This window comes from Balaenoptera acutorostrata, chromosome 4 (assembly GCF_949987535.1).
Source record: "Balaenoptera acutorostrata chromosome 4, mBalAcu1.1, whole genome shotgun sequence".
NCBI classification, from domain to species: Eukaryota; Metazoa; Chordata; class Mammalia; order Artiodactyla; family Balaenopteridae; genus Balaenoptera; species Balaenoptera acutorostrata.
The window spans coordinates 773,733-792,499 of record NC_080067.1 but is presented as its reverse complement, the minus strand read 5'-3'; the positions used below and the strand labels follow the sequence as shown (position 1 = coordinate 792,499).

The window sequence follows — 18,767 nt, the reverse complement described above, 5'->3', positions numbered from 1 at the left end:
GCACATGCACGACCAGGGGCAGGATTTCAAAACCTCTCTTAACAGCAGCTCCTGAAAGATGTGAGTATCCACTGCACACTCCCGAAACGAACACCCAAAGGTGCACCAGCTGAGAAGGAATGCACTGCTTACAGCACCCTGCCACCAAGCCTACCCACAACATCTAGGCATTCCTGGCACCTGTCAGCCAAGCTCTGATCTGTTCAGACCCCCTGATCATCTTCTGAGAAAGAGTGAGATCATAGCTTTTGGAGCTGGTAGGACTTCAAGTCATCAATAATGTAACAGAATTCCCATAAACACTAAGGACTTCATATCTGACAGCTGCAAGCAAGAACCTAGCAGGCATCCAGAGGGTGAAATGCCATCACTCTCAATCTATTTTCCTGCCCCAAATTCATTTTTAATATATGCCATTCACCAAATAAATATGTATATTTAATATTAATGTGATAAATGTAACTCTGCCTACTTATGAACAAATAACTTCTAGAAACATTTCAGATCATAAGGCTAAATAAACACGTCCTTCACAGTCAGAAAAAGATGAGCCACCACTCCCCCACTACCACACACACACCTGCCCCCCCACAAATAAAGAAGAAATCAAATTATGTCAGTGCTGCGGTACATATTCAGGTCTGCTGGAATATAATTAGAAGGGCCAGAGATGTTTTAGAGTATAATTCCTCAAACCAAACTGCAAACCGTGACATGTAATATTTCCCCAATAAGAATAGAAAAAGATCTGTTCTGACCTGGTAGGGCACACGTCCTTCTTTTTCTTTTTCTCAGTGTTCTCAGACATCCAGTGAAGAGTGGTCCTTTATTTGGACAGCAACATGCACCTTCATCGAGGATAATTTCCTGTTAGTATCTATTACTGTTAAGAGGATCTCAGTCCACAGAGTGAAAACTGGGGCTGGAGGTTCTCCAAAAAAGCTCGTGCTGTCAAAGGCAATAGGAAAAGACTTTCTATATACATATATTGTAACTGCAGTTGCCTCCTAATAACCTCACTCCCTTCCTCTCTGGATTTGAATCACTTCACCACCCCATGGAAAGGCTTGAGGACAGCGGAGTGAGACTCTAGTGCAGACACAAGGTCCAAGTGACCGGACCAGCTTCCACTTGCTTTAAAAGAAGCAGAACTGTGAGGAGAGAGGCAAGAGAACCAGCCAACAGGATGTGTGTGGCTGGAGTTCCTGGCATGAAGTCTTGGCTTTCATGTTTATTTTTGGATGTATTTTTCTTAACCCTTTGATGCAAATTTCTGGCCTGGGAAGTAACCCTACAGTACAAGCTCCAACGTTGTTAAAAGTAAGTGCAATCGTCCGACTTGGAAGAAAGCAAGTCCCTTGGCTTTTAGGCCCCAGTTAATCCTCAGATGAGGGTGTCGGTCCCTGTGCATTAACAGGCAGGCCAGGGACTGCCCATCTGAGGATGGATCATGCAGTTCTACCTCATCACCCAGGGCCAGTAAACATGGATACAAAATACCGGTCCATCTTGAAAGCCTACCATTAATGTAGGCTGAAATTGTTTGCATGTTAAATAAAATATTAAAACACAACCAAAAGGCTTCTGAGATTTTTGTTCTAAGATATTATGTTTTAAGTATTTGGCTTTAATTTTTCTGACAGCCCAAGACAGATAGGAATATCAAATCTGTTCAAGCAGGAGCAGATGTCTCTGAGAAGTATATTTTTCCAACTTACCTTTTTAAAAGTACATCAGCAAAGACTAAGCTGCTGTTATTTCAAGAATTCCTATTCTCATAGTGGCTTGAAAGATTATTCATGGATAAGGGCTTTTTCCCCCTGCACAGTCCAAAAGAGGCAGTAAAAAGAAATAGCGAGGGCTTCCCTGGTGGCGCAGTGGTTGAGAATCTGCCTGTCAATGCAGGGGACACGGGTTCGCGCCCTGGTCTGGGAAGATCCCACATGCCGCGGAGTGACTGAGCCCGTGAGCCACAATTACTGAGCCTGCGCGTCTGGAGCCTGTGCTCCGCAACAAGAGAGGCCCGCACACCGCGATGAAGAGTGGCCCCCGCTCGCCGCAACTGGAGAAAGCCCTCGCACAGAAACGAAGACCCAACACAGCCAAAAATAAATAAATAAATAAATAAATAAAATATTAAAATAAAAAAAAAAAAAGAAATAGCGAAAAAGCTTTTCAGTCCAACAACTGCCAACATATCTGATAGAATCAAGAAATAAAACACTGAAAATTAAGAGACAGATGTAAAACTATTTCTTCAACAATATTCATTACTCTTAGAAATATTCTTGTTTACAAATTGAAACTACCACTGGCATTTTTCACAGAACTAGAACAAAAAATTCCACAATTTGTACGGAAACACAAAAGACCCCGAATAGCCAAAGCAATCTTAAGAACGAAAAATGGAGCTGGAGGAATCAGGCTCCCTGACTTCAGAAAATACTACAAAGCTACAGTAATCAAGACATTTTGGTACTGGCACAAAAACAGAAATATAGATCAATGGAACAGGATAGAAAGCCCAGAGATAAACCCACGCACATGTGGTCACCTTATCTTTGATAAAGGAGGCAAGCATATACAGTGGAGAAAAGACAGCCTCTTCAATAAGTGGTGCTGGGAAAACTGGACAGGTACATGTAAAAGTATGAAATTAGAACACTCCCTAACACCATACACAAAAATAAACTCAAAATGGATTAAAGACCTAAATGTAAGGCCAGACATTATCAAACTCTTAGAGGAAAACATAGGCAGAACACTCTATGACATAAATCACAGCAAGATCCTTTTGGACCCAGCACCTACAGAAATGGAACTAAAAACACAATTAAACAAATGGGACCAAATGAAACTTAAAAGCTTTTGCACAGCAAAGGAAACCATAAACAAGACCAAAAGACAACCCTCAGAATGGGAGAAAATATTTGCAAATGAAGCAACTGACAAAGGATTAATCTCCAAAATTTATAAGCAGCTCATGCAGCTCAATATCAAAAAAACAAACAACCCAATCCAAAAATGGGCAGAAGACCTAAATAGACATTTCTCCAAAGAAGATATACAGATTGCCAACAAACACATGAAGGAATGCTCAACATCATTAATCATTAGAGAAATGCAAATCAAAACTACAATGAGATATCATCTCACACCGGTCAGAATGGCCATCATCAAAAAATCTAGAAACAATAAATGCTGGAGAGGGTGTGGAGAAAAGGGAACCCTCTTGCACTGTTGGTGGGAATGTAAATTGATAAAGCCACTATGGAGAACAGTATGGAGGTTCCTTAAAAAACTAAAAATAGAACTACCATACGACCCAGCAATCCCACTACTGGGCATATACCCTAAGAAAACCATAATTCAAAAAGAGTCATGTACCAAAATGTTCACTGCAGCTCTATTTACAATAGCCAGGACATGGGAACAACCTAAATGTCCATCGACAGATGAATGGATAAAGAAGATGTGGCACATATATGCAGTGGAATATTACTCAGCCATAAAAAGAAATGAAATGGAGTTATTTGTAGTGAGGTGGATGGAGTTAGAGTCTGTCATATAGAGTGAAGTAAGTCAGAAAGAGAAAAACAAATACAGTATGCTAACACATATATATGGAATCTAAGGGAAAAAAAAAAGGTCATGAAGAACCTAGTGGCAAGACAGGAATAGACACAGACCTACTAGAGAATGGACTTGAGGATATGGGGAGGGGGAAGGGTAAGCTGTGACAAAGTGAGAGAGTGGCATGGACATATATACACTACCAAACGTAAAATAGATAGCTAGTGGGAAGCAACAGCATAGCACAGGGAGATCAGCTCTGTGCTTTGTGACCACTTAGAGGGGTGGGATAGGGAGGGTAGGAGGGAGGGAGATGTAAGAGGGAAGAGATATGGGAACATATGTGTATGTATAACTGATTCACTTTGTTATAAAGCAGAAACTAACACACCATTGTAAAGCAATTATACTCCAATAAAGATGTTAAAAAAAAATTGCATTATTTTCCTAAGACAGAAACCGTCACATATTTTTTATTTTTACCACTTAGTTTTGTATCCAAGAAAGCATAAAAAATTGTCAGTCAACATTTACTGAGGCCACAGACACACTTGGGGAATAAATGTTACTGGATCAATCACTATATCCAAGCAATGGTTCTCTGTGATACTATATGTCCTGGTTAGGCTAAAATCACAATAGCTTCTGGGTAACTATCACAGCTAAGAAATCACATTTGTTGCAGCATGAGTCAGACTACAAATTTAAAATATTGCTTTTCTTTTTTTTTTTTCTTTTTCTTTTTGTTGGAATATAATTGCTTTATAACGTGTGTTAGTTTCTGCTGTACAATGAAGTGAATCAGCTATATGTATACATATATCCCCATATCCCCTCCCTCTTGGACCTCCCTCCCACCCACCCCCCATCCCACCCCTCTAGGTCATCACAGAGCACCAAGCTGAGCTCCCTGCGCTATACTGCACGTTCCCACTAGCTATCTATTTTACACATGGTAGTGTATTTATGTCAAACCTAATCTCCCAATTCATCCCCCCTCCCCTTCCCCGCATGTCCACATGTCCATTCTCTACATCTAGTCTCTATTCCTGCTCTGCAAATAGGTTCATCTGTACCATTTTTCTAGATTCTACATATATGCATTAATATATGATCTTTCTTTTTCTCATCCTGGCTTACTTCACTCTGTATGACAGTCTCTAGGTCCATCCACATCTCTACAAATGACCCAATTTCATTCGTTTCTAAGGCTGAGTAATATTCCATTGTATATATGTACCACATCTTTATCCATTCATCTGTCATTGGACATTTAGGTTGCTTCCATGTCCTGGATATTGTAAATAGAGCTGCAATGAACATTGTGGTACATGAGTCCTTTTGAATTATGGTTTTCTCAGGGTATATGCCCAGTAGTGGGATTGCTGGGTCATACTGTAGTTCTATTTTTAGTTTTCTAAGGAACCTCCATACTGTTCTCCATAGTGGCTTTATCAATTTACATTCCCACCAACAGTGCAAGAGGGTTCCCTTTTCTCCACACCCTCTCCAGCATTTATTGTTTGTAGATTTCTTTCTTTCTTTTTTTTTTTTTTCTGTCTGCGCGGGGTCTTTGTTGCTGTGCATGGGCTTTCTCTAGTTGCAGCGAGCAGGGGTTACTCTTTGTTGCAGTGTGCGGGCTTCTCATTGCGGTGGCTTCTCTTGTTGCAGAGCATGGGCTCTAGAGCGCAGGCTCAGTAGTTGTGGCGCATGGGCTTAGTTGCTCTGCGGCATGTGGGATCTTCCCGGACCAGGGCTCGAACCCGTGTCTCCTGCATTGGCAGGCGGGTTCTTAACCACTGCACCACCAGGGAAGCCTGTAGATTTTTTGATGATTGACATTCTGACTGGTGTGAGGTGATACCTCATTGTAATTTTGATTTGCATTTCTGTAATAATTAGAGATGTTGAGAATCTTTTCATGTGCCTCTTGCCCATCTGTATGCCTTCTTTGGTGAAATGTCTTCTGTGCATTTTTAATTGGGTTGTTTGTTTTTTTGATGTTGAGCTCCATGAGCTGTTTGTATATTTTGGAGATTTATCTTTTGTCCGTTGCTTCGTTTGCAAATATTTTCTCCCATTCTGAGGTTTGTTTTTAAAGACTCCAGTTTCACTGCTGTCTTAAATTTCAAATAATTTATTCACAAGTGTGTATTTGTGGACATGCTCAAACACGTCCACAATGAAGGAAAGTTTTTGGCCAGAATGATGTTCATGCAATTGGAACACAGGTAAACAGGTGTAGGTCACTAGTGCCAGGACCTCTCAGTGGCGTCTCTGTAAGTTTGATGGAAAGTCCCTCTCTAATCTACTTCTCTGGACACACTGGACACATCTCCCCATTCAAGTTCATGTATTTGGAATACTCCAGGTAAAGATGTCAAAACATGCTGCTGACCTGAAAGTACCTTCATATACAATGTTAGAAAATCAGGAAGAAAATCAAAAAAGCCCTCGTTGTTGTTCTAACCACTGTAATTTAGACTGTGTGTGCTGAGAAGAAATTCATGGAATTGGACAGTAAATCAGTATTTTTTTATTCTAAGAGCCACCAGCAATCATAAATACTCACAATCTTGGATTAGGTATTAATAAATGGCTTAATTAAAACTTCCAAGCCTACACTTAACTACTTAGATATAACAATCCAATGTAACACACAGTTCTTTATTTGAACCTCATTTGAAATAAAGCAAATATAAGATGCTTATGTAGTAAATTTATTTATTTACAGATATTTATGGGGAATTTGAACTGTGGACTGGGTATTAGATGACATTAGCATATTATTTAGTTTTGTAGGTGAAATAATGGTATTATGGGTATGTAGCAGGATATTCTGATTTTTTGGAGATATATGCTAATGTTTAGGATGAAATGTCATGATGTCTGTCATTTACATTAAAGTGGTTCAGCAAAAAAAAAAAAGATGAAGCAAATATGGCTATATGTTAACAACTGCTGAACTAAGTGAGAGTGTATGGGTGTATTGTATTATCCTTTTTGATTTTCTGTATGTTTGAAAATTGTTTTAATAAATTTTTAAAAATGTTTACAGGTAGCAAGCAGTTGCTTCTCAGGAACTTCTTTCACATCACTGAGGCCTCCTAATTAAAATAAATTTTTAAATATTGCCACAAACTCTCCTTGACCAGCAACTTGAATAAGTCATCACAGACAAAAGCAATTAAAATGACATACATCACAAGTAGGAGTCATCAACCAGTTTTCCAAATTTTATTTTTGGAAAAGACTTTTCAGTTTACCTTTTAAGTGAAAGATCCAAAAAGTGGCTTATTTGCCTCAAGCTTGCTTGGTCCCTTTTACTTGACAGAAAACCTCTCTGCACACACCTCATGCAAACCTACTTTAGCTTTGCCTTCCTAAAACTCGCTTTTGTCTCTGAACTTTACAGACCAGTTGGAGCTCCTTAATATTTTCTAAGAGGAATATTTCAAACAAATAACCCTGCAATTTATTCACTACTGCCAAGAATAAAAGTAACAGGTTTCACCGCCAAGGCCTTCCAAGGCTTTGCAGGACTTTGAAAGCAAAGCAGCACTCTTTCACCTGCAGGTTTGCTCCCTTAAAGCATGTGTCATTTGTTTGGCTCTGGAAGAAACTATTTGATTACACAAAATTCTTTTTAGATCAAGTTTAATATCTTAGCCACTCAGGGACAAGTGGCGAAGCCGGCCAGCTCGATGGGTTAACACTTGGACATACTGAATCGAGGACAAAGATAAGGAACAACCACAGGTTAAAATCAGAAGCTTGAAGAACTGAAAAGGAATGAGCTCCATTCTAAGCACTCCATTTGCCATCACTGCATGTAAGATGATTTGTTTCCTGCCCCTCGCAGTACCCTAAGGGGCGCTGGTGAGAAATGGGAAATGCACACGCCACCAGACCCATCCATCCACTGCTGTGCTCCCTGTGCACTGTGAAGTTGGCATGTAACCAGTCATCTTTACGTCCCTCATTTCCCGCACCTTACTACAGGGCACCTCATTTTTAAAAGCATTTAAATGAAGCAGATGTTAACCCCATTCATTCCACTTTCCCAGGGAACATGTCGACGATGATTTTTAAAACGCCAAAGAAAACATCCAAGTATTTTGTTCCCTGGTTAAGAATACATCCGTGGAATAGGCGGAAGGAAATACATAAAACACACTATGGTCATTCAAGAAATAACTATAAGGCATGTCAAGCGACAGAAAACTGAGTACTCACTAAATTAAAAAAAAAAAAAAAAGAAGGATGTCTTGTGTCAAAATGGCTTTTTTACACACTCATTTCAAAAACAAGTTTTGAAAATTAAATTCCATACACCGGCTCGAAGCAGAACGCATTAAGGCTTGACTATAATGTCATTATCCAAGTGGCAGCTCCCTTTCTCTTCTGCAACCACGTTAACTGACAAAGCAGCCTTGGGGCTCACCTTGCATAGTGCCTTGAAGTCCTTCTGCTTGATGCGGAGCAGTTCGCTGCTCCCCAGTAACGAGGGTCGAATGGCGGGGTGTGGCATCCAGAATGGACTCTCCAAAGGCTGTCCCGTTTCCCAGAGCACAGATGGGCACTGCATCCTAAGAATCCCCAAAACTGGTCGTTAGAAAAGTAAACATTGTCTTTTCTTTGAACTGAAGTATATAGTTGACCCTTGAACAATGCGGGGGTCAGGGGTGCCAAACTTCCACTCAGTAGAAAATCTGAGTAAATCGTGGTTCCTCTGTATCCACCTCTTCTACGTCAGCAGATTCAACCAGCCACAGATCATGAGGTATTGTAGTATTTACTATTGAAAAAACTCTGCTGTAAGTGGACCCGCATAGTTCAAAGCCATGTTGTTCAAGGGTCAACTGTAATTTGCATACAGTAAAACACTCAAATTAATTGCACAGTTCAGCAAGTTTTGACAAATATATACACCATATAATCACCACCCAAATCAAGAAACAGAGCGCTTCTATCACCCCTGAAAGTTTCTTCATGCTCCTTTCCAGTCAGGACTCTCCTTTCAGAGGCAATCAACGTTCTGATTTCCAACACCATAAAAGAATTTCACCAGTCTTAGAACGTCACATAAAAGGAATCGGACAGGGCTTCCCTGGTGGTGCAGTGGTTGAGAATCCGCCTGCCAATGCAGGGGATGTGGGTTCGAGCCCTGGTCCGGGAAGATCCCATATGCTGCGGAGCAACTAAGCCCTTGCGCCACAACTACTGAGCCTGCGCACCTAGAGCCGGTGCTCCACAACAAGAGAGGCCACCGCAGTGAGAGGCCTGTGCACTGCAATGAAAAGCATCCCCCGCTTGCCACAACTAGTGAAAGCCCGTGCACAGCAACGAAGCCCCAGTGCAGCCAAAAATAAAATAAGTAAGTAAATTTATTTTTTTAAAAAATCACGTGGACATTAATTTTGCAAGGCATTATCAACTAAGGGAGATACACAAGGGTAATCCTGAGTTAGAAAGCACAGTTTTCCTTTCATGCATCTAATACACGATAATAGGCAAATGTTATTTATACATTACTAAGACAAACGCCCATACAAACCCAGTTCATTGAATGATACCAAATTGCTTCTGCACAGATATGACCGTATAAAACTGTGTTCAGGAAAATAAAATCAAAAATATCTCAAAAGAGCATGAAAGATCATGGGGAAATGTAAAAATGGCTTGCTAATAAATTTTCCGGAAAGGGAGCTGCCAACAAATTCAGTCAGAAAAATATCCCCAGAGCTGAAATACCAGTAATCAGCAAATTAGATACTTCTGAGTAATTTTCAAATTCTAGTAAAAGCACAAGATGGATTACGATAAATCACAGCCTTTCACAAATTCTCTAGGCTATCATGTTTGCTTGAGGATCCCACCAGCCTACTTCATCTTTTTTGTATCATCTGAACCCTTCAGAAAGAATTCTCTTAGCCTAATTTCTACTTTCCAGTGTAAATTTCTATTTTAAAACCTGACAAGGATGAACCATAAATATTACTCCTGCCACTATCCACGTAGATTAATTATCTATGGTTATCCACAAACTACAATGCAAAAGAACTATGAAGATCTGTTATTTGTGACCCAGCTGTAGATTTATTTATTTATTTATTTATGGCTGCGTTGGGTCTTCGTGGCTATATGCGGGCTTTCTCTGGTTGCTGGTGAGCGGGGGTTACTCTTCATTGCGATGTGCGGGTTTCTCATTGCAGTGGCTTCTCTTGTTGCGGAGCACGGGCTCCAGGTGCACGGGCTTCAGTAGTTGCGGCATGTGGGCTCAGTAGTTGTGGCTCACGGGCTTAGTTGCTCTGCAGCATGTGGGCTCTTCCCAGACCAGGGCTCAAACCCTTGTCCCCTGCACTGGCAGGCGGACTCTTAACCACTGCGCTACCAGGGAAGCCCCCAGCTGCAGATTTTTATGGATCAAGTTGTCCTCTGCATTTCTCACCTTCTATCCCTGACACATCACCACATGTCACCAAAGGTACACAAAGTAAGACACAGGCTGTGAAAGTCACTTGAGCCCGTCTTCCTGCTAATGAGCAGTTCCTGTACTAAAGAAAAAAGGTTGAAATTATTCCTGGATTTCCGCTAGAGAGTTTAACAGGACCCTTGCCTCATCACAGGTAACAACATTCAGTCATGTCAGTATTTCCAAGCGCCTTCTCGGTGCAGCTCACTGTCAGGACCTCCGCGTGCAGACAGACACCAGCCCGGTCATTTCATCCAGCACCTCGGCTGACAGCCAGTATCCCACACTCTCCCACCGAAGCTGAGTGTGGGATCCGTCCTTCCTTCATCTTCTCTTTCACACTTGATCTTCCCAAATGGAAGGACAGGGATTACAAAAACAAGCTACGGTCTTGAAGGTAGGACTGTAAACCCTCACCTGAAAGAAGTGTTACCTGCAAGTCCAAACTTGACTATCAGCCGACTCAGTATTTTTAGGACAAATTTACTTAGGAATCTGAATGGATTTGGGAAGTGTGCACTGGGCACTGGGATAATTGGGCACAGGGAAGAAGAAAGTCCTAAGAAGACCATCTTCACCCTAAAGATGAATCACTCTCTTTACAGTCCCTGGAGGCCAGGCCTTGTTTACACTTGAATTCCGGGGGGCGTTGTGCACTGTGTTTAGAAAATAATTATCAAATAAGGACACTGACATTCAAATTTTCTCTCATGTAGCAGAACCAGTATGTGTCTCTCAGTTTGTAAATTCAAAGATAGGGTAATTGTGCACAGCATGAATGTGAGTCGGTGTGGCAGAAGGACTCTTATTTTGGTCCACGCTGCCAGCTAACCAGACCCCTCCCTGTAGGTAAGAGTTGCAAGCCTGAAACCCTGTAGAGATGCTCACTGCACGCTTTCACCAGTAGCTGCACGTGTCAGTTTCTGAATGCAACTCTGTTACTCCTTTTAAGCTCATACAGGCTCTAGAGATCTGCTCATGTCTCAATAATTATTAAATAGGACTCTTATTTTCTGCTCATTTGCAGATTAATGTTCAGAAAGGTTACCCAAAAGGAAATATTTACAGTGACAGAGGCTGAAGAAAGCAATCAGCAAAGATGATGAAACATCAACAGTGAAGGAAGGTCTTATTTTACATTAAGGTGGCAATTTCTTTTGAGGACTTTCAGAGATGAAGAGTTAAAAACTTGAGTGTCTTCAAATACGAAGATGTGTTTAGCAGATGCTGCTGGGGTCCTGCCTGATTCCCCCACCCCACCCCTACCCTCGAAGGCATCCTTGCATTCTGGACAGTGCCCACACATACCTGTGCTTTCCCCTGTCACTTGCACTGCTCTGCCTGAGAGGACAGCGCTGGGCAGTTCATGCCTGTAACATGCATCTTCCACCAGAGGGGCATGAACGTAGGAAGATAAATACCCCAGCTTCCTACCCTGCACGGTTTCTTAGAGGGTCCCCAGAAGGAGTGACCCCAGCTGCCCACAGCTGAACTCCTTATCCACACACTTTTGCTGGCATTCCTCATTCCTCGTCTCAATTCCCCGCTTCCTTAGAGTGTTTCCTGGGGTCTCCTCCATAAAAACCACACGCAGCCAAATCCCTGTCTCCAGGTTGGCTTCTGGGGAAACAAGAGACTGGGTGGGTTAAACATGGCTGTGAGTCCCAAATTACACTGAGACCTCTGGGGAGGTACTGGGCTGAACCAATATTCCCAGCAAGATTCTGTAATACTGACAGATTCCAGCTTATCACTGACTGCTTTGCATCAGACACATTCTACGTGCAGTAGCCCTTGGGTGACACCTGGGAAGACTTCATTGTCTTAGGAAAGCACACCGGGTCTCTGAGGCCAGTGCTACTATATGACTAGGGGTGATGGGCTCTCAAACAAAGAATTACCTATGGCAGGTTACTGATATGACTGATATGATACCTGGTTTCTTCTTTGGATCTGATAAAGCTCTCTCTCATCCATCAGTCCACCTGATCACTCCTTCTCCTACCATCTAAACCCTTAATTACCCACTCACCCTTAATAATACACATCCTCCTGTGTAGCACTATGCACATGAGTCTCCACACATGTGAGTGGAGTACTATATGCCATGCACTGGACCAGGTGTTATGACTATGACGTCTGCTTAATTCCTCACAGCAGTTAAAGGAGATAATGTATTTAAGTCCTCTGCACAGCGCCTGACTCAAAAGAAATGCTTAATAAATTGTGGATATTCTTACTGATGGTAGTATTAAAACAATCCTGCAACATTGGGATTATTGCTATTTTATAGGTTGAGGAAAATCAGGCTCAAAGATGTTCGATAATCTGCCCAAACGTGACTAACGAACTGTCTAGAAGAGTTGGGACTAGACACTAGTCAACCTAATTAGCTCCCATGTATTTCTTAAACTATTATATGAAATTTAAGTACTTCTTTCCAAGGCTCAGTAGGAAAATTGATTAATTGGATTGATTGATTGAAGTATTAATTTACTCCATACAGGTTCTTTTTTCAATCAGCCAATTTACAGATTTACTGAACACCTAGTAATTCCATATCGCCAGGAAAATACCCACATTTGGCACTGCTCTCCCTCTAACCCTCCAATTCCAATAGTGGGGCCCACTTGACCCTTATCTAGAGGATCAAATCTATTCCAGGCTGGGGCACCAATCCTCTTACTCAACAGGAGAAATATAAAGAATCAAAGCCAGAAACTAAGGATCACATCCACATTTCTGCTTTTCCCACTCTGATCCTGTGCCCCAGTTCTGATCACAGAGTGCCTACTTCAGCTGGAGAAACTGGGTTCCTATCTTTCTGCGTCTCTGCCCTGATAACCTGCCTGGTATCCTAATTCTTCCCAAAGTGACAGACTGCCTTGTTCTGACAGCCTCCCTGCGCCCCGGCTCCCCTCGGGCATCCTTCCAACACCAGGCCTCTTCGTCAGCCTGCCTGGCCTCCCACCTCCATCCCTGGGCCTGCTTCCTGCCTCCCTGCCCATGACCAAGCCCTACCCATCACGTTAGACCTGCCTCAGCCCTTCACCTGCTCACCTGGGGGCTGTGCTTCTCCAGCACTCTGCTTGCCCCTCGACTCCTGCCCAGCACCCCCTGCTCAGGCCCTCGAGATGGCAGCCACCTCCACCATAGGCAGCCCCTAGCTTCCGGCTTCTCCTCCTGCCCAGCTTGGTACCAACGGAAGTCAGGAGCAATGTCTTGGTGTGGTATGGGTTTCAGCGGAATAGGTGGGGTCTGGTTATCTTCACTCATAAAAGTTGGTGCTAGGAAAGTTAACACAGATGTCAATGATCCAGCCCTGCGGGAAGGCAGGGAGCATCCAAGGCTACACACCTGGTGGCAGCAGGGTCAGCACACTCCACGCTTAGCGGGAAAATCCCCTGCAGGCAGCCCAGGGAGAAGAGCATGTACCTTGCAGACCAGATTCAAAGCTCATCTCTGCCAGTTACTAACCCTGGGCTTTGGGGAGAAGGCTCCCAGGTGCCTCAGTATCCTCATTTGCGAATGCACACAATCTTTCTCATGAGATTATTAACAGAATTCAATGTAAGTAATAGTCCTATGTGATTCCTGGCAAACAGTAGTTGCTCCATAAAAAATGGAAGATATTATTTCTGACTTAATCTACACATGCGTATAAATAAGACCATCTACATTTCTAAAAAGCAAATCAGAGTTTTCTACTATTTAAGTAACAGAGAATCTCTATATTCATTTTGTGTTCATCTCCAATTAATGATGGCTTTTCAACACTTAAATTCTGAGTTTCTCTGTCCCCCAGTCTGGGTGTCAAGTGATGTGAATGATCTGCAAAACACGTCAGCTCTCTGGGGGAGCTTGTATTCAAAGGAACCCTTCTGACGAATCCTGAGAATCCTTTTGTACGGCAACAAATCACCCCTTAATTTATCTGCTTTATACATCTGGAGTACAGTATACTGGGTTTTCTTAAAGCAGGTATTCTCGTAGGAGGCATTTTCTTTGTTTCATAACTAACTACAGTATGAACATGGGAACTGTGTTAAGAAAGCCCATGGTTGTGTGTGACTGATATCCACGCTAATAAACATAGGTCTTGCAAATGATGTCTGTGAGCAGCTGCTGAAATCCAATTTGCACAAGTTAGACATTCTGATGAAATTTAAAACAATAAAATAGAAGAATTCTCTGTGGTAAGTACATCAGTTTTTTTGACTGTCCTATAACTTTAAGGGATATTAGATATTTTATTATACATATTTAACTCACTTCCCTATTAATGGTTCAAGAAGAGTTAAATGTCTCACCGCAGATTTATTGTTATGGACACACACTGGGTTAACGTCAAGGAACAAATCTGTCTTTAAGTGTGTAGCCCTTGAAACATAAGTTATTACAAAAAAAATATTTTGACAATTTTTATTTTAGGCCTATAGGCAATACTTGCCATTAAATCTGGTAGTGCCTAGGTTTATTTCATGAGTTTGAATTTAGTTCTGGAATTTACGGGGTGCTCCAAATCCTTGTAGTAAATAAAAATTTGTCTCTGAATTTGTCAAGACATCAGAGCACATGTGCAGTCCAAAGGATTTACTGCCAAGCATGAAGGGAAAACGCTTCTAAGACAAAGGTGTTTCTTTCCTAACAAACAGCACAAAGTCTGTTACTTTGAGAGCACTTCTCTAGAATCACAGCTTAACAAGATCAGGCAAGCTGGCTGCAGAACGTGCCGTGAGAATGGACTAGCATTAGCATCTGATAACTGAATCAGGGAGGCCAGCCCATTTTAGCGGAGAGCAAGTCTGTCCTGCACCGCGGCTCTCTCTCACCTCCGCCCAAACGGAGAATTACGTGACAACAAAACTAAATACAGTACGCAGATGCCCCATGCAGAATGCTAAATAAACGCTGATCAGATACTAACAGAGTGTGACCAGAGCATAGACAAGTACTGATAGTAAGAGATGACAGACAAGCACTGTGGACCTGGCCCCTTTCCCGTTTTATTGACTCAATAAATGTATTCAGAAAATGTTTCCTAATGATGGCAATGTTCTATGTCTGAAAATAATGGGGTGAAGTGAGAATGAACCGAGGAATCAGGCAAAAACACAAAGACAGGGAAAGACACAGAAAGCCAAGTGGTGGAGAAACATGCCTGTCCTCCAAATTGTATACACAAATATGTACCACTTAAAAACATCTTTGTTGTAGAGACAGAGAGGGTTTAAAAAAAATAATAAAAGCAGTTTACTTTGGGGGAGAACCAGTAAGAGATCATTTTGCAAAATCTGGCTAAAAATTGCCAGAGAACTCTATAGAGACGGATGAGAGGATGAATAAAGTGATGACCAAGGCCAAGTGAAGCCCCATTCTCTGATCCCACGAAATACATGAACAGTACTGTTAAACTTCTTGCCATTTCTAATACCAAGTGCATGTCCTGCTTTCTCTATTCTAGCACTGCCCTCTTGTGATAAAATGACAACATTGCAACCAACTTTTCCTTCTCAGAATAGTCATTAAAAAGCCCATAATCCCTGCTCTTTGCCAAGCTTCGTACTAAGTGCTGCATATAGATTAACTCATTTAAGGTAGGAACTATTTTCCCCAACTTGTAGGTACTCTAACTTGCTTACGGTCACACAGCAATTAAGTGGCTCTGAGGATTTCAGAAGAGGTCTGATTTAAACCATTGTGGGTTGCATTAGGAAAATATTAACACTTTAAGCATCTGTTAGAGATCTCACGAATTAATAAACCATCCCATTCCCTATTTTGCAGCATGAACTTCTATTTGCTCCGCAGCCATCAGAAATTCTTCTTTCAGGCCCCCCGCCACCCTGATTGGCCGTCCGCGAGTGACGTGGCGGCCGCCTCGGCCTATGGCAGTGGAGCCGGCCGGTGGCGGGTGCGGAAGCGGCGGGACGCTGCGGGAGCGGGTGCCCGGCGGCGAGGGCGGGTGCGGGCGGCGCGCAAGGTCTTTGTTTCACTCTATCCCAGCGCCAGGGGGATGACGCGCTTTGGTCTGACTGTGGTCCGGCATGGAGACACAAGACTTAGCAAGGAGAAAATACTTCAAGGACAATGAATAGATGAGCCTCTTTCAGAAACTGGATTTAAACAAGCAGCTGCTGCTGGTATATGTCTTAATAATCTGAAGTTTACGCACATTTTTTCCAGTGATCTTATGAGGACAAAGCAGACCGTGCATGGAATTTTGGAGAAGAGCAAATTTTGCAAAGATATGACAGTAAAGTATGATTGAAGACTTGGAGAAAGGAAATACGGGGTTGCAGAAGGCTGGCCACTGAGTGAGCTAAGGGCCATGGCCAAAGCAGCTGGGCAGGAGTGCCCTGTGTTCACACCGCCCGGAGGAAAGACCTTGGACCAGGTGAAAATGAGTGGAAAAGACTTCTTTGAATTTGTCAGCTGATCCTGAAAGGTCAGAATGAACAGTTTTCCCGAGAAGCCCCGAGCGACTGTCTGGAAAGTTCTTTGGCAGAGATATTTCCTTTAGGGAAAAACTGTGCCTCCAAGTTTAACTCGGACAGCGGCGCTCCAGGGTTAATGGCCAGTGTCTTAGTTGTGAGTCACGGCGCCTACATGAGAAGCCTGTTGGATTATTTCCTGACCGACCTTAAGTGTTCCTTCCTGGTGACCCTGAGCAGGTCCGAACTCACATCAGTCAGCCCCAATACAGGGATGAGCATCTTCATCATAAACTTTGAGAAAGGAGAAGTGAAACCAACCACCCAGAGTGTGTGTGAACCTACAGGGCCACCTGACCGGGGTGACCAAAACTCACTAAATTTAAATCTGCATCGAAATCTAAAAAAATATGAGCCTCTGAGGGAGCGCCTTTGACTTTATTTCCACTCTCTGCTAATGCAGACTTGGAAACAGTTAAAAAGCTGTCCGTTATAGCAGGTTATAAAGCTCGAATGGAATCAGAGCCACATGAAACACTAACGGAAAACCATCGGGAATTGACTTCTTTTTAGTGAGTACAGTTGGAATTTCCCAGGGTAATTTTACCGCCAATGGATGAAGGAACTCAGTATTGCAAATTGGGGGACTAATAATCCTGTTACTATGGGGTTTTTTGCTTTTTTAATATCCTGGGGTTTTTTTTGGTATTTTTCTTTAATGTCTGAAAAATCTAGCCTATTTTATTGGCTCTTGGTAAGATACTGTATGTTTTCTTTTTTACTATCTCATCCAGTTCTTAGAAGAGGGAACTATTTGTAATTTCCACTCTATATTTATGTGACAATGTTATATTCAAAAAGTCCTTTAAAGGAGAAATAGGTGCTGTCATAGTTTATGTAAAAGCAAATGACAATGTTTAATACAAAAATCAACTGTTGAAATTGTTTACTATGGAGGGTTTGAGATGCAGATGAATGTGGATTGCGGTTGCAGAATAGTCACATGAGGAAGAAGCATCATCTGATTACAAAATTTTTAAAGAAGGAATCGGAGCGGAGGAAGAGAAAAGAGCAGATCTTTCTTATCTAACCTGTAGGCTGAAGAATTTAGTTTGAAGATGGCGCTAAAGACAGTAAACGGCTGCTTCACAGTAGCCCCAGAATAAAAGAGGCTTCACTGAAGAGAACCGTGGTTTTTTTGTGGAAGGTACAGATGAGGTTTCCTCTCCTTTCCACCAGATGGCACCAGAGAACAGGGAGTTTGGTTCCCGTAATTCTGTACAAAAGATGGGTCGCTCTGAGGCCCTCATCGAAATGGAGAACGTGTTTTCCATGCAGTTTGCTTTTAAATGATCACGTTGATGAATGCTGTGAGTCTCAGCTCACAAGAGGGTAGGACTGAGGCTGTCAGTTAAGGCTAAAATCACGTGTGGTCATATTTCAAGTTCAGGATCATGCTGTCCTTAGTGTGTCCAGCGCTGCCCGTGTTCGTGCCAGTACTGGAGCAGAGCACGTGGTCGAGCGCAGAGGCAGTTCACCGCAGACGAAAAGCTGGAAAGTAACCAAAAAGGACAGATAATAAATGTCCACATCCCCGCCATCCAGAAGTAATATCCCCCCCCCCTTTTTTCTTAAAAAGAAATAACACATTGCGATGTAAGCCAAGTTCCTTTAAGCAGCTGTCAGTGTCCTGTTTCCTCCTGTTCTCTACAGAGGCAGCCAGCACTGCGAGTCTGTACACCCATCCACCCTTCACGTGGCCACCTAGTGTCATAACGGAAGAACGGTATTGTTCTGGTGTTTTTAAAATGTACAAAATATCAAGCTGTCTTCTGTATTTTCACTTATTACATGTATCTTGGGGCTCTATATTGGTATGTATAGATAGATCTGGTTACTTGTAACCACTGTATTGTACAGAATAAATGTAGTACCTTTTATTTCTTTATTCTCATAAAAAAGAAAAAAAAACATTCTTTCATGTGACTGGGAAAATGGTATACTTTTTTGATGTAAAGATTAATTTAAAACCCTCTTTATTTTTAAGATTTAAATAGTTACCATGCCAAACAGACCCCTCACTTAAAAACTGTGCAGAGAAAAGCAGGACCTCGTCTCTCTTCCTCTCCTTCTCTCTCTGACACAAACATGCACACACATGCACAGAGCTGAGTATTGTCTGAGATAGTGAGGTTTATATTTATTGTTTTTAAGTTTATTATTTGTTTATAACTTGTTCCAACACTCACTTCTAACCCTAAATCCATTCAAATATTAATAAGAAA

General features: G+C 42.1%; 1 protein-coding gene and 1 pseudogene across 1 annotated transcript in view; one reads left to right on the top strand and one right to left on the bottom strand.

Annotated features, from left to right (window-relative positions):
• Window positions 1-15,736, bottom strand: part of LOC130708142 (uncharacterized) — a 154,872-nt gene extending 139,136 nt beyond the window's left edge. The window contains exons 1-3 of the mRNA XM_057545785.1: window positions 15,691-15,736; window positions 8,018-8,162; window positions 759-848 (exon numbers count right to left, since the gene is read on the bottom strand). Coding sequence (XP_057401768.1) covers window positions 759-848; window positions 8,018-8,024 — 97 coding nt within the window. The 5' untranslated portion in view covers window positions 8,025-8,162; window positions 15,691-15,736. The remainder of the gene's footprint in view (window positions 1-758; window positions 849-8,017; window positions 8,163-15,690) is intronic.
• Window positions 15,737-16,000: 264 nt separating this feature from the next.
• On the top strand, window positions 16,001-18,333 carry LOC103004572 (fructose-2,6-bisphosphatase TIGAR-like; annotated as a pseudogene).
• The last annotated feature ends 434 nt before the right edge of the window (window positions 18,334-18,767 follow it).